Here is a 24,154-nt window from a genome sequence, read left to right as displayed (position 1 = left end):
AAGGAGATTTTGTTTCTCGTTATTTGATACCATACCATGATTTACTAGTTCAACTAGCCAGCAAGCACCCACTACTGAATTTTTCCCCCCTGCTACTAATACAACACTATAAATTTGTTTCTACCTTCCCATTTTGCCATGTAAAATCAAGTTCCATTTGAGTTAATACTTTAAGAAGTACACAAATATGTTATTTAAACGTATTTTTATTACATGTATAGTCTCGCAGCCTTTTCACTCTGACAATTCAAAGGCAACTTCAGCTAGGGGACTAGCTGAAAGGATTATTATTCTTGGAGTTGAGAGAATATATTAATTCTAACTGTGCTAGCTCGTGGTGCGACTCATGGGGAAGCGCTTCCTTTCTCCTTTTTCTTGGAGAAAATCCCTCCTATCAGTGGGATCAATGGTTTCTTCTTCTTTTTCCTTAGAGAAGGGTTTCTCTCAAGTGCTTCAACTACTTGCGGCATTATGACTCGTGTCAGGGAAGGGGGATTAGCAAACGTCACATATCTCTTCTTTTGAAACTCGGTCTCAGCTTCTTCGTGGAATGTTTGCATTCTGGCTTCAAATTTTGTGGTATCTTCAACAATCTTGACATCTTCAATTTCAGATTCTATCATATGCCTTTCGACTTCACGTTCCTTCAATTGTTGAAGCTCTCTCTTTGTTCTTTCAAGTTCTTCTTGAAGAGAACAAAGGCAGCTTGCCATGAGCGTCCTTTGTTCTCTAGCTTTTTCAAGTCTTTGTTTTGTCTCCTCTAGCTCTGCTGTCACTGTTCCAAGCCTGGAAGGGCCCTGCCCGTATTCAGTTCCTCCATCGTGCATCTAATTATGTGAAAGGAGAAAATCATATATAACGTTATATGTATACAGTTACACACACACACAACGTAAGATGCTTTGCTTACCGCCCTTTCCAACACCTAATTCTATGACAGGGTCGCATGCTGGCATGGACGAGATGTCTTCTCCTCGCCAAAAGCAATAGATACAATATTCTTAAAGTCCTCATTTCCATTAAATATATAATAGATTGATATCGCTATTGTTTATCAATTGGCATAAACATGTAGTTTTCTTTTTAAACTTTATTCTATCACAGGACAAAGGGAACAAAGTTCTCGCAGCTCTATGAAAACTTTAATTCTATCACAAGCAAGCAAATGAACAATATCAAACGAGCACTACTGATAAACTAATGAAATGTTGATAGTCACAGCGTGGATTTAATGAAATCATTCTAACACTCTCCATTTGCTTTGGCCAGGATCCATTAGTTAACAATCAAAGAGAAAAATTAAAAGGAAAACAGGAGAATGCATAGCAAGTAACAATTATTTCCATATAGGATTTGAGCGTAGTCATAGACCATATTATATAATCACGAAACGAAGTGTTGAAACACTGTTCCGGTTGATATTTCTGAGTGCCACAACTACCCCAACACACAGGATGAATTTTCTGAAGAAGACAAGGTAAATTAATTTAAAAAAAGGTAATTAGTGAGTGATAATTAACCTCTTTGAGCTTGTTGGCATATAGCTCCCCAGCTAAAACTCTCTCGCCAAACAGCGTAACAGCCTCTTTGACAGACCGGAATGGTGCTCTAGTATCAATCTCAGCCCTTTTGAGTACTATCACTCCTTCAGCCGCCATTTCAGTAAATATGTGCTCTGTAAGGGATCAGAAAGTAAGAGATTGGGCGAGAGAGAAGAAGAAGAAGATAATTCTGGATTGAAGGAGAGATACGGCAATAAGGATGCGGTTTTAACTTAGAACAAGAGATAGAGATGGGGCCGGAGAGAGATGGGACAGGTTGGTTACTAGTAGCTACAAGTGATTTTTGGTTAGGGGAGACAACAATATTGTATGACAAGTATATGTCTTGCTGGGGAGCTTCGTTACTTCGCGTCCACTTCACTAGAATTCTGTGTTTTCCGTTAGTCACTTGATAATATATTTGAATGCGAAGGCGGTGGTTGGATGGACTTTGTTCACTAGTGCCTGACCAGCCCATGTTAATTCGGCAAGAGAGAGGGACTCTTCACCAAGAGCCAACGAATCAAGCAAGGCAATGCATGTGTGTGATCCACGAGGACCACGACCCATGCTCTAAGCCATAACTACAGCAAGTTTTCAGCCCAATATGATCATCAATGAAAATCCTACGGGGGAGGTCGTCCATTCGATTATGGATTGGGTTGTAAGAGCTCCATTGAGGACGTGGCTCTTTTCAAGGGTGACGTGGCTTCTCCATCAATTAAAAATTATATTTATTTCCGTAAAAATAATAATTAAACTTCTTGCAAAAGAAAAAAGATGACCTCTCTGAATTATTAGTTTTGAAAACGTGCGATGCATTAGAGACACCTTTACATTTAATGCCTGTACTATTTGTCTTTTTGGCATATCTAGCCATCAAAGCCAAGTGGAGATATGAAAGGTCTCGTCCTTGTCCACGTGTAAATTGAGTACATCATTTATGATTCCTCGTCGATTTTAGGCCCCGTTTGTTTGCAGGAAAGTAGTTTCCTTTTGGAAAGTGAATTCCGGGAAAGTAAATTCCGGGAAAGTATTTTCCGATGTTTGGTAGTGTAATGAAAAATAAGTTGGAAAACACTTTCCAGTGTTTGGTTATGTTATGGAAAATGAGCTGGAAAATAACTTATTAATGTTTTATTTTTTCAAGTTTATTAAAATAATAAGGAACAAATCTTACAAATTAAAAAGTTGAATGAGAATGAAATTGAAAAAAATATAATTTCATAAATTATCTCAAAAAAAATAAATAATAATCAAAATAATAGAGATCAAATCTAAAAAATTAAAAAAAATAAAAGGTGAATAAATTAAAATAATAATAATTAACATTTCATAAATTATTTCAAATAAAATAAGTAAAAATCAAAAGAATGAGGACCAAATTTGATAGATAAAAAATTTCAATAAAAAAATGATAAGGAAAAAGCAAATAGCAATTATAAAAATAAGGACTAAAATTAATATAAAAATTAAATTTTAAGAGATGAAATTGAAAAATAAATATTCAAAACAAATTGTATATAGCAATCAAAAGTTTGAGGATCAAATTTGATATAATCAGCAAATAATGATGAATTTTTTTTTTATAATATATATTCATACATAGCTTATTTTATAAAATATAACTATATATGTCATATCATATTATATAGAAATAAGCTTGCGAAATATTTTTCAAGTAAAACCTATTACTATATTTTTTTCAATTTTAAAAGCTTAAAATAAGTTTTTTTTTAATTTATCCATATGTAACAAATATAATTAAATACTAATCATGAATTAATCAAAACAAAATAAAACAAGTACATCTACAAATATAGCAAAATAAAATAATAATTGTGGCAAAAAAATGTGTACAATGAAAGAAAAGGAAAGTGTTTTCCGGTTCTTATCAAAAGGAAAACACTTTCCTTTGTTGAAGTTGTGTTTCCTTTGTTGACCGGAATTAAGTTTCCATTGACTAGTTTTCCATGTTGTTGCCAAACATGGGAAAACAAGAAAAGTGAATTCCAGGAATTCACTTTCCTGCAATCAAACATGGCCTTAATGGAGTTCGGCAAACATTCTCCCAGTACCAGGCGGATAAAAAAACACTGATAGCCCATCATTGTGGGAGTGTAGATGATCCGTTTATCTTAGCTTTTGAACCTGGCAGGCGGGCACTAAGTTGTACAGCTTTATTTCTCAAGGACACTGACAAACTGACACGTAGGTTTTCTATCCCTTCGTGCCAGATCCAAGTATGACTTTTTATTTAATGCATGAACAGTTGTACACCCATGGTATTCCTTTCACTGTGAATCTGTTTTTCTTTTCATATTTTTTTTTAATATTATATTAATATCTTTTAGTAATTTAAATATATAATTTTTAAAAAATATTAATTAACTTATATACATGAATTTTTAAAGTTAACTATGAATTTTTAATTCAAATATAATATCTAAAATATTAAAAAATAAATTTAAAAATATAATAAATAAAATTAAAGTGAAAGTAAAAAATAAATTCACTATAAAAGTTACATCTTTCAATGTTTTGTGGAATATAATTTATTTATAATCAATTCTGAATCGATATTGTAAAAACCCTTCAACCGGGATAAAATAACAATCTCATGTCAACTAAAAAACAAAGTAATTAAATTTTTTTCCCTCTCAATTCCTCCTTCCTTCACTTGATTCTTTTTTAGATTAATGTTTTATAAGTTGGACTTTGTAAGTTTACAAAGTTATTCTCCCACTTATTTTTTTTTCAATTTTTTTTTTATGTTTTTCCCTTACTTTTCTCTATTTCTCTCTAACCTTTTCTTTTCTTTCTTTTCCTATTCTGCTTCTACTCAGTCAACAACATATAAAAGGAAGGAAGAGTTGATTTGGTTTATTTTTTAATAGCAAATAACCATTTTAATCTTAATGAGTCGTTTTGCTTTTTATTTGATAGTTTTTTTTTTGTTAGAACTACCAAGCTCCGTTCATCCTAAAATTTTAACCAGATTTTATTCAATATATTTTAAGATCCCTCGTAAAATTTCAGCTCAATCTGATGGTCGAATTGAAAATTACGCCCAATAACATAAAACTAGTCAAATTATGATTTTTCAATAATTTTCTGAATTTCTCAAAAAATTCTGAAATTTTAACCCAAACTAGTCAAAATATATTGATAAAATCTTAACCTAGGCTACAGCCCACCCTAGACCTTAACATATCTCCGCCCTTGTTTGTTAGTAAAAAATATTTTACGAGTTGTTATTATCATAATTTTAAAAGTCAACTTGAGAGTCAACAAGAGGTAAAGCCTGAATCACGTGTCGGGATAGTCAATATAAAATAAAAATAGTTACTGTTATAGTTTTAAAACTTAATTCGGGAGTCAACTCAGGACAAAGTCTATGTCACTAATCATGAGGATTGACCCAAGTCAATGTAAGGATAAAAATTATTATCATCATAGTTTTAAAACTCGATTCTTGAATCAACTAGGGTAAGAGCTAGGTCACAGGTCGATAGAGTCAATACAAGTTGACCCGAGTCAATGTATACATAAAATGGTTATTATCTTAGTTTTAATTCTAACTCGGGAATCTACCCAAGTCAAGGTTTAGGTCACGAGCGGGAGGCTTGACTTGGCCGATCCAAAAAAAGTTTTATTCTTTTCAAAAAAATCAACGAATTTTTTACTAGTGTTTTATCCTAGGTTGACCTGGATTTTGAACGGGTCAAGTCAAGTCAAGCCAGGCCTTCCTCTATTCTTTTTAAAATTCAGACTAGTTCAAGCCTCGGGTTAACCCTTGAAGTCAATCCTGATCTTATAACTAAGGTTATTATAATATTATTAATTTCAACACTCAATACAAACTAAATTAGTAAAAGAAAATATTGAATTATTTTTTAAATATATAAGTATGGCAACAATGTATATTAAGAGTAAAATATATATTTTTATATTTTATTTTGTTATATCTACCATAACCAAACAGGATCTAGAAACAATCATTTTATCATGTAAATCATTACTGAAAACAATTCTGGCTCAATTATTTTTTCTATCTCAATATCTTTTATTTTTTAACAGTAATAAAACGCTATCTTACTGTCTAGTTCAGTTACATGCTTGCATGTCATGAGCACTTGTCTTTCCTTCGTACTGAAGCGTGTTCTGAAATGCATGGCAAGACCCCATATATATGCGCAATGCAGCAGGACAATTCAGATGATCTTCAAGCCAATGGTTCGATTCTACGTAATGTAGCTGGGGACTGGGGTAATCTTTACTGTTCTGCTACTCTTATGACTTTAGCCTATTGACGAAATTGAGTGTACATATGGAATTTGCTTTCCAGTGGGAGACAGTATAGATGATAGGAATTCTTTTCCTATATACACACACCGCAGACGCTCTTAATCAAGTGGAGTGATGTTCAACGAACAATAAAGTAATCACTAGAGGTCAATAGTAAGTAGTCCTGCATTTCTGCAGGATATTTTAACTTATGCTTGCCAGTCAATATCGTCTGAGATATGTATAATTGAAAAGGAGTTATATTACTTGGATCTTCTTGTTCAACTCGGCTATTCCTATCATTCACTATTTCCTTTAATCCAAATTTCAAGTTCAGGCTGAGCCCAGCTTGAATGATAGGAGGATTGTGTTAATCAGAGGTTTGCGACGCCATTGTAAAGAGAGGTGGACGCTTGGCAAGTGCAGGGATTCTGCAAAAGATGGAAGATGATTCCAAAGGTACCATATTTGATAAAGGAACTGTAGCATCCATGGGACGCGCGGTGGATTATACGAGCACCACCCCCATTACAGAAGATACCTACAAGATGCTTTTACCGAGCTTCTGGGATTAGAAATTTCGAAAAACAGAGTCATAGAACATTTTCAAAAGACGGGTCTGGTATTGGAGCTGCTCTCTTGGCTGCTACAAACTCCAAAGTACGACCATAATTATTAGGCTAGCCAATCACTTGATTGCCATGAAAGTAATTTATGTCTCTGCAATTGGTGTTCAATCAGAACCACCTAGCTTGAATCTGTAGCGTACTAAATGGATTCCCCGCATCCAATTTATCTTGAAAATTAGCAGCATCATGCTTGGCCTGTCACCGTGTTTGAAAACCGGCGGTTGAATATATTTTAAAAATATAATTAATTTAAAAAAATATTGAATTAATTTTTTTAATTTTTTTTTATGAATTTAATATATTGATGATAAAAATTAAAAAATATATTTTAATATATTTTTTTAAAAAAATTTACAATGTATTACCAAACACACAATTTATCTTTTCCAGATAAAAATGTAAAAGCTGACTGCAGCCTGCGTTTCGTTTGACAAACATAGCGAAACGGCGAACACAGGCTCGCCTCATTCACGTAAGTGTGAAATGCTCATACCAAACTTATGTGTGAACATCACAGTAGCCGCAAATTAATCACACAGCAGTCAAAAGATCAAAATAGAAAAATACTATATCGAGTCATCAACCGAGAGAGAATTCAACTTCAAGTATCACACGATTTATCTGTATACGGTTGTTACACGCTAGATCTCACTCTCCTCCTTTCCTTCGACATATTCAACCTTGGAGACTCCCTTCCTCTCAAGACGATAGAAATTCACGAGAAAAATCAAACATTTCTACACCTCCATCCCTCTCCAGATTAACGCTGCTTGAAAATTATTCGTGAAACTTCTTCGTTAATTCATCGTTCGATCTTTAATTTCTCTAACAATGGTTATCTTTCTGTCTGATATCATGTTCTGAACAAATTTTTTCTTACTTTTGGGTAATGTCTGTTTTTGACGATGTTTGATTTGGCAGATCCGATTTATACTCCTGCAAAACAGACAAGGCAAGACTCGTCTCGCTAAATACTATGTTCCTCTTGAGGATTCCGAGAAGCACAAAGTCGAATACGAGGTTTTGTCTGATTTATACTCTCTTTTTTTATTTCTAATTGTTTGATTTTTTTAGTTTTTCTTTTATGAATTCGATTGTGTTTTTTAGGTTCACCGATTGGTTGTTAATAGAGATGCTAAATTCACGAATTTTGTTGAGGTAATTGATTTCTCATCCCTTTCGAGTTGATAAAGAGAAGAAGCTAATTATGATCTAATTAAGCAGGAGCCGGTGCTTAAACAAATCCTAATCTGATTAATCTGATTAGTTGTGTTGAATTCTTTTTATTAATGAAAACAATTGGAACTTGAACATTGAGTAATAATGGAACTGTTGTTTTAGCTAAGGAATGTTTTGGTTGCAGTTTAGGACACACAAGGTGATATACAGGCGGTATGCTGGATTGTTTTTTTCGCTGTGTGTCGACATAACGGATAACGAATTGGCTTATTTGGAGTGCATTCATTTATTTGTGGAGATATTGGATCATTTCTTCAGCAATGTGTGTGAGCTAGATTTGGTGTTTAACTTTCACAAGGTTTGTCCCTGTCATGATTTTTTAGTTTTCGTTGTTGTGAGAATGTTACTTTAACCATGCTCGTCTTCGCTCTAGCGATTCTATTGGTGTTGCATGGATGATTCGATGTTTCCTGCTTCTTTGCTTTTACCATGTGTGATTCTTGCCTTTTGGTCTAGTTACCAGATCAATTACACCGTATAATTAGTTCCTGAAAGGAATTCACAGGCCTCTTATTGGCTTTTTATCATTCCATGTGCGTGTGTGTTTTCCTACAGAGCAATCTGTTATTTGCTACTGTTTTTCTTATGCACTTCTTTGTTTGATTTTCTGTTTCCTCCTTAAAAGGTTTATTTGATACTTGATGAATTCATTCTCGCTGGGGAGCTTCAAGAAACAAGCAAGAGGGTGAGTATTTTCTGGAATTCTATTTCTTCCTGGCAAATCTTGTTCATAGGGAAAACAAGTTTTTGCTCATTTTACCACCCCCCACGTTATCGGATTACTGTATCTGTATGGTCGATCCATTCCATCAACTAATATTTGTGTTTGTTTTGGGGAGGATAATGGAAGCACAAATGTACAAGTTTTTAGTTATCATGGCACAACACTTTTCATAACTTCCTTTTCTCCCTCTTTGTTATTTTGGTAAATTAATCCCCACTTTAAACAGGCAACTGATACTCATTGTAATGCGCAGGCAATCATAGAGAGAATGGGAGAGCTGGAGAAGCTGGAGTAAGCATCTGTTCTGCAGCGAAGAGTGTCTGAGTGTCAATTTGGTCCTCCATTTTTTCTTCCTGTATTTGCATGTCTCGTTCTTTATTGTTCAGCAATTATTTCTATACCCATCTGCACAGCCAGCTCATAACTTGTAATAGTGGACATTTTTGCCAGAAATTGCTTCTTTTATCCTTCGGTTCCCATTGTCTCTGTGTCTCATGCCGCCTTTCATTTCCATGGAGTACTGTTAATTCCCATCATCGTTCAGTTGATGGCATAGAACGGCTGTGTGTTCAGGTTAACAAGGGTGCTATTTTCATGTTAGTATAACATTCTGGATGTCTGGAAACAATTATAACTCTCAGCACTGTTATTATAACCCTGCTTGTATTTTAAGTAGATGCCAGAAATTTAGGAGCTATATCTGGTGGTGGGTCTTTGCTGTTGCCCAACAGTGCTGAGGCAAGTGAGGAAGTAATGGATAGGTGAGAACTGGGAAATTCAAACGTAGTAGCGATGCATGATACGATACAAAAGCACAACACACAGCTTTCTTGGCCTATCATGAAATCGTTGGATCTGAATGGAAATAAATGCTCATAACAAGGTGTCAGACGTCATGCTCAGCCCATAGCCCCATGCCATCTCCCCGCAAGTTCGATCGAGGACTGCACGGGCTGACATGGGCAGGAAAATTATATGACAAGCATGTAAGAAGATTACCATCCCAGGACAGATATGTCAGAGAAGACAAAAGCCACCTATGACCTATCCTGTCATGTCATTATAGAATGAAAAGCCAAGTTAATCCTCAACGCTAAATTCACAGGTGTAAAACTCTAGATTCAAGAAGCCAATTTCGCTTCCTCTCTCCATTGGCTGCTGCTTAGAAGTAGCCCCGCTGTTTAAGCAGGTTAAGCGGATAAAAACCATAAGCTTACATCCATAAAAGCAGCTGTCAAATCCGGTTTGAAACCTAACTCGGATAAAGGTTCAGAAAGTGAGTCAACCCATGAACCAACATGTATATATATATATATATATATATATATATATATATATCAGTCCTCGTTTTTCTTAGATAGGTATTACTCAAGTCACACGAGTCAATCCGTCGAGTGAAAAGGCGACAGTACAAAATGTCCTCACCCACTTTCAGATAATAAGCCCTGGATGCTAATTCCACTAGCATCTAACTTCCCCTGCCTGCTTTCTTCCCCATTTTAATCTAACACCCAAAGAACAACTTGGCTTCTAGTTTATTCCCTATTTGACAGTGCTGAGAAGTGGCAGGTATTAACACAACGAATCAAATAATATCTCTGCCAATCAATCTGATAGATAATGGCTAGAATTCATAGACGATCATTACAGAGTAATTGCAATGGCAGTGCACCAACAGTTCGAAACCCACCTCCAGTTTCTTCATAAACAGAAGAGAGATGGTGGTCTTGTCTTCTGACCCTAGCATGAGGCAATGTAGTAATGGTCATAAGCTGCTGTTGAGAGATCTGAGCGTACTTGGGACCCAGTGCTTCTTGAGACGACAAAGTAGGGATGGTGGGTTGGGCACGTGATATCTGTGTAGGCGAGACTTGCCTTACATTTTGCCAGTTCGGAAACTGAGTCATGGTGGTGGAATTTGCAGACGTCCTGTATTGAGCTGCTGCAAGCTGAGCTTCCCAAAGCCGTTGTAGTTGCTCCTGATGCTCCTGCTGCTGCTTCTGTTGCTGCTTTGCAAATCCTGAAGGACTTGTACGAGAACCACAATACAAGTTGCCAAAGTAGGGAGGTTGTAGAACCCGGGCCTAAAACCAAGAGTTAAAAAGTAAGTTGGTATATAACTTGCAAGGTAACTCGGTACAGATGGCAGTAGAAGTTTGTGTGAATTTGAAGACCCTAGGTAACTCAGCAAAGTGTAAACCTTTAGCCAAAGAGAGCCTCATGTTGCTGAACATAAGATCACCTATTGGCTGGCTCCCTAAATTCACAGAACTACACTTCCACTGCATCCCCCCCATTTAATGGATGTAATTATTGACAAAAAAATAAATGATTGAAGATGTGCAAAACCATCTCTTCAATTATTTCTTGAGTCATCAGCATAGATACATAGATGCAATCTAAAAGGTAAGGATAAAAACCTGCTGTGCTGCAGGTTGATCAGGGTAAGATGAGGATGTGCAATATGCTTGGGACATAGGGAAACTCGCGAGTGTGGAATGTTGCTGCTGCAAATGTGAGTGCAGGTAAGGAAATTTCTGCTGAGCTGATTGTTCAGACCTATTTCCAACTCCATTAGAAATGTTATTAGCTTCCAGGCTGCCCCCGCCAGTTGACAAAGACAAGAAATTGAAAGTCTGCAAGGGAGTAAAAATTGATCAAAACCAGTTAGAAAATAATAAATCATTGGAAATTGAATGCTAGATTTACCTGCTTCTGAGAATTGTACACGCCAGGAGGAGTCTGTGGCTGATCTTGATGGAGTCTTTGTCGTTGATTTGAATTCTTGTCAGTCATGTTAACTATGGCTCTAGAAGGTGTAGCGCCATTCAAACCATTCCTGTTGCCATTGAAGTTGTTTATTGTCATAAATACACCTTGCCTTAATATATCATGTGGCCTCAGTTGATTCAGATGCAGAGGCAAGCTATCTCTGCTCTCTGGAATTTGTAAAACCCGAATGAGACGACTTATATAAACATGGGTTGAGGACCTCTTCCATGATCTTTTACCAGTATTGACTTTAGAAGCCTGTGTAAGTCACAGTCCATCAGATAAACCAGTCATAAAAGTTTTGAACAACCAATTCATCCAGGCAAGAGAAATAATCATTAGACATAACTATCACCTTTCCAGTAGAAGAACATTTTTGGAATGAACTGGGCCTGGTAGCACCACAATCAGTATCCATCCAAGAAGGAAATTTGGTGGCAGAAGATCTGAAATAGGTAAAATTGCATGACAAATTGCAAAATAATGGATGATGTAAATGTACAAAACCAAAGAAATGGGAGAAAATTACTGTGATGAAGATCCATAATTGCATGCACCACTTGATACAGTTGAAGACAAACCTGGCCACAACGCTGGACCTTCAGATGAAAACATCAACTATTAAGTGTAGTACTACACAAGACAAAAGTAATCTACAATCAAATTGTATGCTATTGAGATGATAATTTCCCAGGAGCAGGAGTTTTACCATTGGTCTTGGATTGACAGATTGTATGTCGTTGATCCTGTTGACTTACAGTTGCTGTCAGCCCCAAGGCAATGTCTGGCTTTCTCTCGAGTGAGGTCTCCAACTGTGTGGACTGCTTCACTTTGCTGCAAGCTCAAAAAATGTAAGGAATAAATAAACAAATGCCTTGGAGCCATGAACAAAGGAATGCATTTAACATAACAACCAAAAGAGAAAAAAAGACAAGAAAAGCATACACAGTGTCCTGATATTGCTCAGGGGCAATGAAGAGATTGAAAGAATCACACAATGGCTTTAGCTCCTCCTGTTTAGCAAACATAGTGGGCAGATTCACTTGAGCAACACAACTACCTAATTCACCTTGGACTTTATCGCTAGACAAAGTAGGCCATTCTTGAAAACTAGGCTCGTTCAAACAATCAACTTTGGCAGTTTCCACATGCCATGTTTCCTCAGCAGCCTCATCAATTCTCGGAAGGCAAATTGAGTTCAAGTCCTCTTTTACGGCTACAGAATTAGATAAACAACATACTTACAACACAGCATTAAAAAAAAAAGCACAATAATAAAATTGAGGAAACTAAAAAAAAAAAAACCTTCAATAATAGGGGAATCACTCTCACTACGTTCTTGCAAAGTTGAACGACTCGCATCCAAAGAAGCATTGCCCAATTTACAATCATTTTTGGGTTCTTCATTATTGGCAAACATCCCAGCCAAAGAATACAAGGTCTCCACAACTTCTTCTTCATCTTTGGTTATTGGCCCACAGACACTCTGTTTACTGGACCAGTCTGGCCCTGGTTGTGTCTGGAAAAGCATTTTTAACTTTATATAAATTGAAGTGCTCAATAGAAGGGGAATAAGAATTTAACTGAAATCAGAAGCTAGAGATAACCGGCTAACCACTTTCAATCCCAATTTCTTTAAACCATCCCTTTTCAGTGATTCCACCCCACCATGAGTGTGGCTTAGCTTCTTTGAATCTGGAAAAGGTGGGGAGACAGATTCGCGATTGCGTTTCTTCATGGCTGAAAATGGTCATGTATATTTACAAAACTATGCCAGCAAAAACATGAAGAACTGATATTTAATTTCTTGCTTTTTTTCATGAAAAGAAAAATGAAGTAAACTTTGTTCTTTTTTAAGAAACTGAAAGTATCTCCCTTGGAAAAGCAAGCTTGCGAATATTAAAGAACTAAAAAAATATCAAACACGATACCATAAATAATTGCTTAAAAAGAATAAATACACCACGAAAGTGGCACCATCAGCACAATAAATAGAATTAAAAAGTACAACACACAGAATCTTTCTTCCTTAAAAAGAAAAGAAATGGCAAAAAGCTTCAGTTTTGCTTCAACTCCAATCCAAAATTTACAAAGCCATAAACAAAACAAAACCATCCAAAAACATGAAAAGAAGAAACTTCCAAGAAATTCCCACCACCAAAAAAACACTTAGTTTTGAAAACCTAGACACATCCAAGTAAATAACCAAAAAAACCCCACCAAGAAAAACGTCGTACTGCTTGATTTCTGAATTGACAAACGTAATAACACACCTGACCGTAGCTTCCTCGGAACAACACCATTGCAATCATCAATAAGCTGCTTTAAAATTCAACCAAACATTAGAACAAGAAGGAAATTAATTAAAAAAAACCAACCACCTCATAATTACTGAGCCTACCTTTCTGGGAAGCTTGAATTTCTTGTTGCTAGTACTTGCAATACCAATAGTAGCGGAAGGTGCTTGAAGAACTTCTTTATCAAACACGTCACAACCTTCACCACCTCCCATCTCACACTTCTTTTCTTCCTCCACGTCGTAACTACAACTCCCCTTATTACTTTCACTATTATTATTATTAACAGCACTCAACCTTTTAATTCTCTTCGATTTCTCCCAAGAAACAACAAAATCACCACCATTCAAACCTTGGGAAAAAAATCACAAGAAGATAAAAGATAAGAGACAAGATACTACTAGAAATAGCTAACAAAGTAGTAAAGAGCATAAAATAAGATACGACAGAAGCAGAATAAGAATAAAACAGATAACGACAAGTCTTCATTTTGGGTTTTGTTTCTTTGTTTTCAAGTAAAAACATTTTTAATTTTTTTTCTTGGGGATCAGAAAATTAATTAAAATTGAAATTAACACACCAAAAAAAATCACCAGAGAGAAGCTTTTGTCCAGATTGCTTAATCTGTTGTCTTGAGAACCGACTGGCTCTTGGCCTGACGTCTTTATTCTTGTTCATTTCTATCATCTTTCAATCATTTTAACCCATTAACAACACCATCACCACCTTCTCTGCCTCTACCTCTTCAAAGGCCCAAGAAAATCCAGCGAAAATAAGCCAAACCCAGATCTTCTCTTCTTGTTCTGTCACTCTTTTACTCTTCAAAATTTGAGCTTCTTCAATGAAATGAAAGAAGGGAATAAATTCAATTTAAAAGCAATGAAACCAGCAGGAGTAATGAAGAAGAGAGAGAGAGGGACAGAAGAATGGAAGTTTTTGTTGTGTTAGTTGTTAAGCGAAATGCGAAAAAATGGCGTTTGGGCTTTTTTTTGTTTCGCCAGATATCTCTCCGCCTCTCTCTTTTATCTTGAAGAGCAGAGAGTACAAGCCGAGGAAGATCTCTATTTCTCTCGGAGAAGCTAAGAGAGAGATAGCAGAGACCGAAGGCAAACAGAGATCGATAAAAGAAGAAGAAGAAGAAGAAGAAGAAAGAAAGGTAGAAAAGTAATTCGCTTCCTCGTGTTAAGAGAATCAGGTTCTTCCTAAAATAAAGCAGAAAGAAAGAGAAAAAAAAACTCAAAGCAGAAAGAAAGAAGATGAACAACAGGAAAAAGGAAAAAGCTCCTTCTCCCTCTCCCTCTCCCTCTCTGTGAGTCTCTGTGCAACCCGTGAAACACACTTGGAAAAATTTAAAGAGAGTAGATCTCACTCGTTAAAGACTTTTCCTTTAGTACAATTAAAACCTATCTAACCCATTAATGGCATCAAATCTCCCCCATTATCCCCTACTTCCGCTCTTTCCTTCTACTCTGCAAGCAAGATTTTTTCAAATTTTTTTTAAGAAAAACAAAGGCCAAGAAAAAACTGGATAATGCAGTGACGAGTGACAACGATAACCATCTTTTTGATTTGTCAAACCTACCCTAAAACATTCACTCAATCACACACTACAATCTCCAAAGCGACGGAAAGCCCGAAGCATTAATGCTACTCTCTCTCTCTCTCTCTCTCTCTCCGTCACTTCCAGATTTCATTTATACACACTCCCGATTCTCACGTAATTCCCCATCTCCGCGGTTTCTATTCTCTACTTATCCACCACCGTCCGATCTATCATCTCGGGCTACTTACACGTGTCAGCCACGTCGGATACATGAAGCCCCGACTTCCCTTTCTTGTCACTTCTTGACCCTCTCCCCACTTCATGATAATCAACGCCTCTGTTCATTCATCAACGGCTATTATTTAATAGGTCTTAGATTGTCGCCACTTGCACAATGTAAAATCGTTTGGGAACACGGTTTTTAAAAAATTTTAAAAAGAATTTTGTTAAAATTTAATATGATTTGTATATTTTAAATTATTTTAATATGCTGATATTAAAAATAATTTTTAAAAAATAAAAAAAATCATTAACATATATTTTGATAAAAAAATTATTTAAAAAACAATGACTACCACATTAAATTAGATTTTGTTATAATTGTTTTTCGGCAAGTGAACACTGTAGATTACAAGAAGGTGATGGTAGAGGGGAATGAATATGAAGCAGTAACAGTATCAGGCTGGGCAATCTCATTGACAATATTGACGTGGAGGATGGAGATGTTGTGGTTTTGATTTTATATTCATATTAAATTTACAATTAGCTTAACATTAGTTAGCTTTAACATTACAGTTTAATTTAATGTAAGGCTAAGTCAATTTTTAAAAAACTAAAAAAAAATTTATAGGATTAGGTTTTCCAGTTTCTTTTTTAAAAAACTGAATTTAATTGAACTGGACCAGTTTGGTTTGAACTGATTTTTAGTTTATTTTAGTTAATTTTATATAAAAATATTATAATTGGATTTGGTTGATTTTTTAAATTTAAATTAAATCAAATTTAACTGTGAACACCTCTAACACTAACAAACATGCTTAAGAATTTTAGTTGCCAGAAAAGGGTCTGGGTTAACTGTTCATTCGTTGTTTGGGATTTGGATAACACGTGCTAGAATATTAGTTCAATGAAGGGTAAGGCTTATGTCACGCGCGAGAGAGAGAGTGGTGTGTCTGTTAGTGAGAAGGGAGATTGAAACCTACTACTACGTGGATTCTAAAAAAAGCTTGCAGACACGAGGAAGGGGAGGTTTTTTAGAATCGGCGATTATTTGATTCAGAGATCGGCTTTGTTTGTGTGCAGTGATGATGATTCGATTCTCTGCGTCTCAGCGTGACATCGGGTCATGAGTGATTCGTGACTTCCAGTTCTTTCAAGTTGGTTAAGTTTAAGGGCAATTACAGAAATACCCCCATTTGATATTTCTAGCATTTATTATGGAGCATCATTCTTAAACTCGGAAAAGTACTCAGCTCATTAGATTATTACTGGATATTTGCCGGCGCGTCCCCGCTAGCTCAACATTTTTTTTTATGTAAAAAAAGTAATAGTTTAAAAAAAAAATATCAAGTCATTCATTAAGGAGGCAATTTAAATAATAAAAAACAGTAATAAATAAATTAATAAACACATTAACAACAACAAAAAAATTCACACTTAGATTTATTTCGATTATTAAATAACTCAATGCTAACCTAATTAAAAAAAAATAAACCACGCTTGAAAAAAAATAAAAAACATCAAATTAAAAAAAAAAGTGAAAAAAACATGTAAACCCAAACCAACCTCTTAAATTTATTTTAATATAAAAAAATTGCAACTTATTAAATTATGGACCTGAGTTCGATCAATAACTTAAATGTTGTCCAATTTAATTTTGAATGATGGATTGTTGCAAAAATTATTAAAAAAAATTAAAACAAAACAAACAGCAAAATAAATAATGGAGCTAAAATTTGACATAAAAAACTCAATAAGGATAAAATCTAAAAAAAAATCCCAAACAAAAAAAATCTCATTAAAAGAACTAAGACCAAACTTAAAATATTAAAAAAATTATAGGTGATGAAATTAAAAGTTATTTGTATTCTGATATATTAAAAAATAGTAAGGGTGAAATATAAAAAAAATTATTGAGGGCTAACCCAACAGAATCAAACCGGAAAAAAAAAACAAAAGTAAAAGAGAGAGGGAGAGAATTAATCCTGAAAAAATAACAAAATAAAATTTTTTTAAAAAAATAAAAAAACATCAATCTATAAAAAAGAGAAAAAAACAGGGCAAAATCAACAAACCTCTTAAACCTTATCTAATCTCTAAAAGTCACATCCCATTGAAATTTTTATTCATATTCAATCAAAAAGTATAATTCTCAACCAATTTAATTTTAAAAAATGAGACCGGTATAAAAATATTCATAAAAAAACATGCAAAAGCTAACAAAAAGAAGGAAGAAAAAATTTAATAGAAAAAATCTAAGGAGGATCAAAATTAATGAAAAACAATAAAATAAATAATCTCAAATAAAATAAATATCAATTAAAAAAACAAAGAACAACTTTTAAAGAATAAAAAAAATTATTAGGGATTAAATTGAAAACATTTGTAAAATTAAAGCAGACCTGAAAACATATCCTAAACATGGATGAATTTTAAAAAACCCACAATTTATGAAACACTAGATCCAGAACTTTTAAGAAATTTGTTAAAAGTCAATTTAAAAATATAAATTTTAAGAAATTGTCAAAGCAAAAAGAAATAAGATAACAAAAAAAGCCTCAGTCAAACTTGATAGCCAACTCGGGTTAACAAATCAAACACATGATATGTAACATGAATTTGGGGTGACAATATAAATAGAAAAGTGAAAAAAATGCTGGCAAAAATATATATAAAAAAATGCTTTAAAGAAAATAGAGATCAACTCATGTTAATCCTTCAGGTCTGTTGATCGGGTCATGAGACCGGGATGATTTTATTAAAGAAAAACTCGAAAAATAAAAAAGCAAGATTCTTAATCAAACAAATATTAATGGATGAATTTGAGAAAAAAATCAACAAAATAAAAACAATGCAAAATAAAACAAAATAGCAATTAAAAGAATTATAACTAAATTTGACATAAAAATTAAATGAAATTGAATGTTTAGGAAAAAACCAAATGAAATTAAATGTATAGGAATGGAATTGTAAAAAAACAAATCCATTAAAAAAATAGCAATCGAAAGATTTATGACCAAGTTTGGTATGAAGATAAAATGAAAATAAAATTCAATCAAAGATAATCAATGTAAAAAAAATAATTGCAAATAAAAGAAGATTGATTAAATCAAAAGAAAAGATACATGGAAGGGCTAATATGATTTTTTGCATTGCTAGCATGTAATCCAATTGTTAGAGAATAATGCAGTTTATATCCTGAGACATCACCTAAAAACTTAAGTTCTTGGGTTGAGATGGTTCTTTGACAGCAATGAAGAAAAAAAAAGTAAAAAAAAAAAATTTGAGTCAAACCATACCGAACTATCACATACTCACCACCTGTTAAGGAAAAGGACACCGAGAACAATTAAATGATACAGCAGAATAATGGTTATAACCACTGGTTAAGTTATACCGAATTTAATAATTAGTATGTAAAGTATCTATTTATCAACTTGTAAATTAATCATGATTAAATTTATTTCCTCACATTGTATTTAAGAAATAAATTTCAAAGAGTATGAAATCAACTTAACCATTACACCGAACATCTCTTGGTTCAAGTTATATGCTAGAGATGGGATTCGCGCCCGTCTAATGTGACAGGGCTTTAAAATCTAGCGAAGCAGATCAATGGCAAGTGGGCTTCGTCTGTATTCGGCTGAGACTGTATACCATATATTCTTTGTCTTTTCTGGGAAAAAGGTCTAAGCAAGGGAGGTTTTCCATAGTGACAATGGTCCTCTGTTACAGTGTGCGAAGAATCCAAAGCTGTCACCTCGCCTAGTCGACTATCCAATTCCAAATCACTGTCGATAGCATCCAATTTGAAGGGTTTTTTTTAGAATGGTACTCGGCATGGATGCATATAAGCTGTGAGTGTGAATTTCCATTCTCAACAGATTGCTAGGAAAAGTATCGAGTGGAAGGAGAAGCCTTTGGCGATGAGTGGGAGATCGATCACCAGATTATATGTCGCTTCATTTTCATGCTGTAAATTCTCAACCCTTTTATGTAATTGTTCTTTTCTCTGAACATCCTCCTTTTCAGTTCTATTTTCATGTTCGATGAAGCAACTCTAAATTGCTATGACTAAAAATCACAGAATAACATGAATGTGAATTTCCTACATCCATGAAGAAAAAATCTCCTGAAAAGTACATAGCAAGCATCCATGAAGATCTGATCTTATACAGAAAAACATCAGTAAGTTGTTTTTAGTTTAATTTAATGCAATCACATCAAAAATATATTTTTTAAAAATTATGTTATTTTAATATATTTTTAAATAAAAAATACATTTAAAAAACACATTTTACCATATTACTAAATAAACACTCAAGAGAGTGTTTGGGAGTATGCTTAACGTTACTTTTCAAAGTATTTTTGTTTAGAAACATATTAAAATAATATTTTTTAAAATTTATTTTTAACATTATTACATTAAAATAATTAAAAAATACTATTAATATAATTTGAAGAATTTTCTTTTAAATTTTAACTAAAAACAAGTTCAATCTCTGTAGGCATCTTTGCAAAATTGCAAGGCAATTACGGCGGGCTTGCGTGTTTGTATAGAGAAAGAATGAAATTGGGCTTCAACGTGTATGTTACCAATACCATGCACAGGGGAGTGGGGAGTTTTTATTCTCTATATATATATATATATATATATATATATATATATATATATATATATATTGGTATCAAGTTTATTCAATGTTTATGTGAATGGAGATCAGGAAATTAAAGCGTTCATTAATTAATTATTACCTGCTACCACTTTCTCGATTTCTTGGAATTTATCCCATGATTTGAAAGCTAATGAACGGTTGGCAAATATTACTTCATCAATAACATAATTTGAATCAAATTTATATTACATTAATAAAGGAAAAACGAAACCCGGTATTTTATTTCCAAACATTTGCAATTACAATTCAATATTCATCACAAATAATTCAAGAAAAAAATATTACAAACTAAAGAAAAATAAAGGAAACGACATATCCCTCGTATCTGGTAAGAAAGTACAACTTCGCATCTTTTTTTTGGAACGCCAATGGTTATTAATTCTTGATATATGTAGAGAATGCGTTGATTTTAGTGATGGGCTAATTGGCTGATTAAATTCAAGGACACTTGCGTCTGCCTCCACGAGTAGTCAAGGTGGCATAGCAAGGGCAGGTATCCAGGTTGCCGGAAGTGCCTTGAGGGACACATTTGCATCGGGCACAGCATGACCCGCAAGCTCTCTTGCAAAGACGAGGCCTAGAGGACAACGAACACCTAGCATGGCAAGCGCCACCACAGTCTGCATAGATAACAAAATTAAGGCGCATTAATCAAGTAAATGAATAGTAAACAATATTTTAATTTAATCTTGATAAACTAAGCAATTAAATAGGTGAATAGGGTTCTTTTATTTACGTACCGATATTGTTTCCAGGAACATAGCTTGCAGCTTGATTTGAGTTCACCTGCATCAGTCAAATGCAGTGTCGTTTTCTATCTTTTTAATACTGAAAGATTGAACACAGAAAAGAGAAAGAAAAGAACTCGACAACACTCAAATCTAAAAGGAGCCCATACTCTTGAAGAATTAATACTTTACCTTCTGATCAGCTTCAGCAAGATGGAACACAAGAAGAGATACGAGCAGGGAAGCAATCAAAAGCTTAGAAATAGCCATTGATAAAGCTTAATTAGACCCTTGGAGACTGGATCTTTTGTTATGTTTCGAACTCTGTTTACTTGAATGCATGGAACAGGAGAAAGGGCGCCACTATTTATAGCCACTCTGTAAGAATAAAAACAGAGAGTAGGTGCAAGCAAGGACGGGACATCCTGCTGGCATGCATATACGAAACTGAAGTTGGTCTACCACTCTAATTATACTATTGTCACTTGTTACGATTTGAGCAGAATATATATTACGATAATCTGGAGCAGTTCTTTTTTTATATATAATAGATGATGCTTTTAGAAATATTTTTTTGTTTAAAAATATATTAAAATAATTTTTATTTCAGATTTTTTGTATTTTTTGACATTAGCATATAAAAACAATTGAAAATACAAAAAAAAATTAATTTAATATTTTTTTAGATTACATACATTTTAAAAACTCAATATAAAATTAGAAACAAACTTTCTCGAATTCGAAGGAAAAATTAAGAAAGGCAACCCCATTCACCTACATTTATTTTTTATATATCAGAGAATTACGTTCTCAACATTTCACTTCCTGCTCTTTCATATAAACAATCAGCACTCTTTTTTTTTTCATCGTAGAAAAAATGGCTTGTGAAAATCAAAGAGTGAAAAAATGGCCAAGGTGGACTCGTTTGGACTAAACTAGCTATTAAGCTTTGTTTTGGTAGATAATGCGAAGACAAAAGACTTTAAGCTGTAATGTCTCCATCTATCTATACAACTGCACCAATTATTGCAGTGCACTGAATCTTTTCAATAGTTTATCTGCAGACACAACAGCATGGATGATATTTTAAAACTCAATGATGTTAGGTTTGAAAGCAAGCCATTTCCATATAATTTAGAATTGATATTCTGTCAAATCTTAGATATGTTGGATTATTTCTCTATTTTTAACTATTTTAAACATGAGTTTTAAGAAAAAATAACATGTATATACATCAAAACTCTTTGTTGACTAACCTCAAAATCAAGAAAAGGACTTCGTTCCCACCATGATTAAAGAGATGAATACTGTGTATATACCATATTAAGAATATCTATGCATGAGCAAGCAGGACACTGCTCGCGGCTCGTCTTGCTAAGATTTTCCTCTACCTATATGCATAACTCCACACTACTGCTCTTCAATACCATCCTAGGCATCAATGTTATGAGATTATTAACTTATCCAAGATTATCCAAATGTCAAATTCGCTTGTCGTATCAAATTCCAAGTAACCATTCTGTACTCTATCAAATTCTATGCAAGTCCATCTCACCACACACACTTAATTATGAAGCGGCTGAGACTTGCACATCGAGTACTATCAGTCTATCATAAAGCACATAGGTGCATAGACATGATGAAATTTGAATTTCTACGACCTAATCTTGATTCTTTTGCGTCCATGCTATGTTTTGGGGCATCATAGCTGGCCTACAATTAATCGATTGATACTTTTTTTTTTTTATTGGAAGCAATTCGGTATACCTATTTTTTTTGTATAAAAAAAACAGAAAGTCAGAAACCTAAATCGGATCAAGAAACAATCTGGGACTAAGGCATCGTTTATTAATGAGAGGCAAACGGACGAAGCAAAGATAATTTTCCAAGAGAAGCCAACACTAGAATAATTTCTTAGAGAGAGCAAAACTTAAATTTTTTGTTTCATATAGGGCCACGCATGCATATAAAATATGTATACAATCCTCTCGGACCCCATTTGCCTCCTGTCTCTTCCAACATTTGGTGGCATCTTATCAAGAACACAAAATGATTGCATCTAAAAACAAACAGGATCTAAGTTACGGTTGATCAAGAGTTGAAGATAGTTTTTCACTAGTTAAACTATCTTCATTTCATGTTTCAAAAGAGACAGACATCCATAGAATTTCGGACTGCTTAAAATTAAAAAATAGAGAGAGAGATTACATACCGAAGACAAAGTACATTTACTGGAACTATATAATTATTGCAATTAATCAACCAGATTTTCAGCTTTTCATACTTCCTGCTGTATTTTTTTCCACTCTTTTTATTTACCAAAATCTAACATAAGTATGATTAAAATCATGAGATGCTCGGAAATTAGATGTGCTTCAAGGACACTTGCGTCTGCCGCCATGGGTAGTCAAGCTGGCGTAGCAGGGGCAAGCCTCATAGTTACCGGCTGTTCCTGGAGGAACACAGCTGCATCTTGAACAACAAGTCCCACATGCTCTCTTGCACAGGCGTGGCCTCGATGATAACCGGCACCTTGCCTTGCAAGCGCTTCCACAATCTGAAAAACGAAACCAAATTAACATGCATGCATGATTAGGCACGAAGTCTTCTCCTTTTTTTATATGTTATATATATATATATATATATATATATATATATATATATATATATATATATTTAATCTTTGAATTATATCGTTTTAGATTTACTTGGATTAACCAAACTCAACCTCTAAACCAAGTTTTGAGTGAGGTCATAGGACAAATCAGGTATAATAACTTTAAAAATAAAAATTCAAAATTTTAGCTGCAGCTAGAATATTTGCAATCGACTGAACATGATAATAATTAAGGTACATGCTTATTGTCCCTCCTTTTGGAGTTGGGACACTGTTGATATATTTTATTTATTGATCATATTCAATCATCATTTAATTTGATTAATTGGTTAAATTATGGGAAATAAAATTACCAATTTTTTTAGGGGGAGAACTCGCACCAAGATTCGAGTTCACCTGCATCAAATATCAAACAACATGTTATTTAGATGAAACGATATTAAGACTTTACGTACGTGAGCAACGGGAAAAGAAAAGGACCTCATGAACATGAAAAAAAAACAAAAGAAGACAATTAAACACTACCGGATGATGATCAGCCTCGGCAAAATGGAGAACAAGAAGAGAGAGGAGAAGTGAGGCAATCAGAAACTTGGTGGCCATAGCCATTGCTAAAGACTAATTAATTCAACAGAGCTCAATCTCTTTGTCTCAAATTGAAACCTTAAAGCTTTGCGTGCAAACTAAAGAGAAAGGGTCTCGGTATTTATAGAGACGTTTTGATGGCAATGACAAAAGAGGCCAAGGTGGGTAGGGGTGATTGAATTACTCGCATTTTCTAAAGTAATTCGGGTGATTTTTTTTATATAAAAAATGGAAAATTCGGGTAACTTTTCTAAATAAATTTCAAAAAACTGGGCAAGGGAAAATTTTGGGTACCCC

At 34.1% G+C, this 24,154-nt stretch overlaps 5 protein-coding genes across 7 annotated transcripts; 1 reads left to right on the top strand and 4 right to left on the bottom strand.

The window, feature by feature from the left end:
• Nucleotides 1-131: 131 nt before the first annotated feature.
• On the bottom strand, nt 132-1,927 carry LOC133691625 (WEB family protein At1g75720-like). The gene is made up of 2 exons (XM_062112209.1): nt 1,521-1,927; nt 132-827 (listed from the first exon to the last, which is right to left on the bottom strand). The coding sequence occupies exons 1-2, from the start codon at nt 1,656-1,658 to the stop codon at nt 345-347; spliced, it is 621 nt and encodes a 206-aa protein (XP_061968193.1). The 5' UTR covers nt 1,659-1,927; the 3' UTR covers nt 132-344.
• A 5,110-nt stretch (nt 1,928-7,037) lies between these two features.
• Nucleotides 7,038-8,899, top strand: LOC133691398 (AP-2 complex subunit sigma). Its single transcript, XM_062111886.1, has 6 exons — nt 7,038-7,291; nt 7,379-7,477; nt 7,565-7,615; nt 7,821-7,994; nt 8,322-8,381; nt 8,674-8,899. Exons 1-6 carry the CDS (start codon nt 7,289-7,291, stop codon nt 8,713-8,715), a joined length of 429 nt encoding a protein of 142 aa, XP_061967870.1. The 5' UTR covers nt 7,038-7,288; the 3' UTR covers nt 8,716-8,899.
• An 885-nt stretch (nt 8,900-9,784) lies between these two features.
• LOC133691397 (uncharacterized) lies at nt 9,785-15,149 on the bottom strand. 3 transcript variants are annotated; one of them, XM_062111885.1, is made up of 12 exons: nt 14,083-15,149; nt 13,594-13,841; nt 13,466-13,514; nt 12,808-12,932; nt 12,498-12,711; nt 12,138-12,408; nt 11,902-12,026; nt 11,722-11,791; nt 11,548-11,638; nt 11,130-11,450; nt 10,910-11,056; nt 9,785-10,504 (listed from the first exon to the last, which is right to left on the bottom strand). In XM_062111885.1, exons 1-12 carry the CDS (start codon nt 14,174-14,176, stop codon nt 10,052-10,054), a joined length of 2,208 nt encoding a protein of 735 aa, XP_061967869.1. In that variant the 5' UTR covers nt 14,177-15,149; the 3' UTR covers nt 9,785-10,051. The 3 variants fall into 3 exon arrangements, with proteins under 3 accessions (XP_061967869.1, XP_061967867.1, XP_061967868.1); XM_062111883.1 differs by having other exon boundaries at nt 10,841-11,056; nt 14,083-15,148; XM_062111884.1 differs by having other exon boundaries at nt 10,841-11,056; nt 13,466-13,511; nt 14,083-15,148.
• A 4,972-nt stretch (nt 15,150-20,121) lies between these two features.
• LOC133692841 (gibberellin-regulated protein 1-like) lies at nt 20,122-21,009 on the bottom strand. Its single transcript, XM_062113993.1, has 3 exons — nt 20,848-21,009; nt 20,668-20,713; nt 20,122-20,547 (listed from the first exon to the last, which is right to left on the bottom strand). Exons 1-3 carry the CDS (start codon nt 20,923-20,925, stop codon nt 20,366-20,368), a joined length of 306 nt encoding a protein of 101 aa, XP_061969977.1. The 5' UTR covers nt 20,926-21,009; the 3' UTR covers nt 20,122-20,365.
• Nucleotides 21,010-22,813: 1,804 nt separating this feature from the next.
• On the bottom strand, nt 22,814-23,946 carry LOC133690485 (gibberellin-regulated protein 1-like). The gene is made up of 3 exons (XM_062110710.1): nt 23,798-23,946; nt 23,626-23,668; nt 22,814-23,212 (listed from the first exon to the last, which is right to left on the bottom strand). Exons 1-3 carry the CDS (start codon nt 23,879-23,881, stop codon nt 23,031-23,033), a joined length of 309 nt encoding a protein of 102 aa, XP_061966694.1. The 5' UTR covers nt 23,882-23,946; the 3' UTR covers nt 22,814-23,030.
• Between the last annotated feature and the right edge of the window lie 208 nt (nt 23,947-24,154).

This window comes from Populus nigra, chromosome 4 (assembly GCF_951802175.1).
Source record: "Populus nigra chromosome 4, ddPopNigr1.1, whole genome shotgun sequence".
Classification (NCBI taxonomy): Eukaryota; Viridiplantae; Streptophyta; class Magnoliopsida; order Malpighiales; family Salicaceae; genus Populus; species Populus nigra.
Note: the sequence above shows the minus strand (reverse complement) of the source record. Positions and strands in the feature narration are given on the sequence as shown.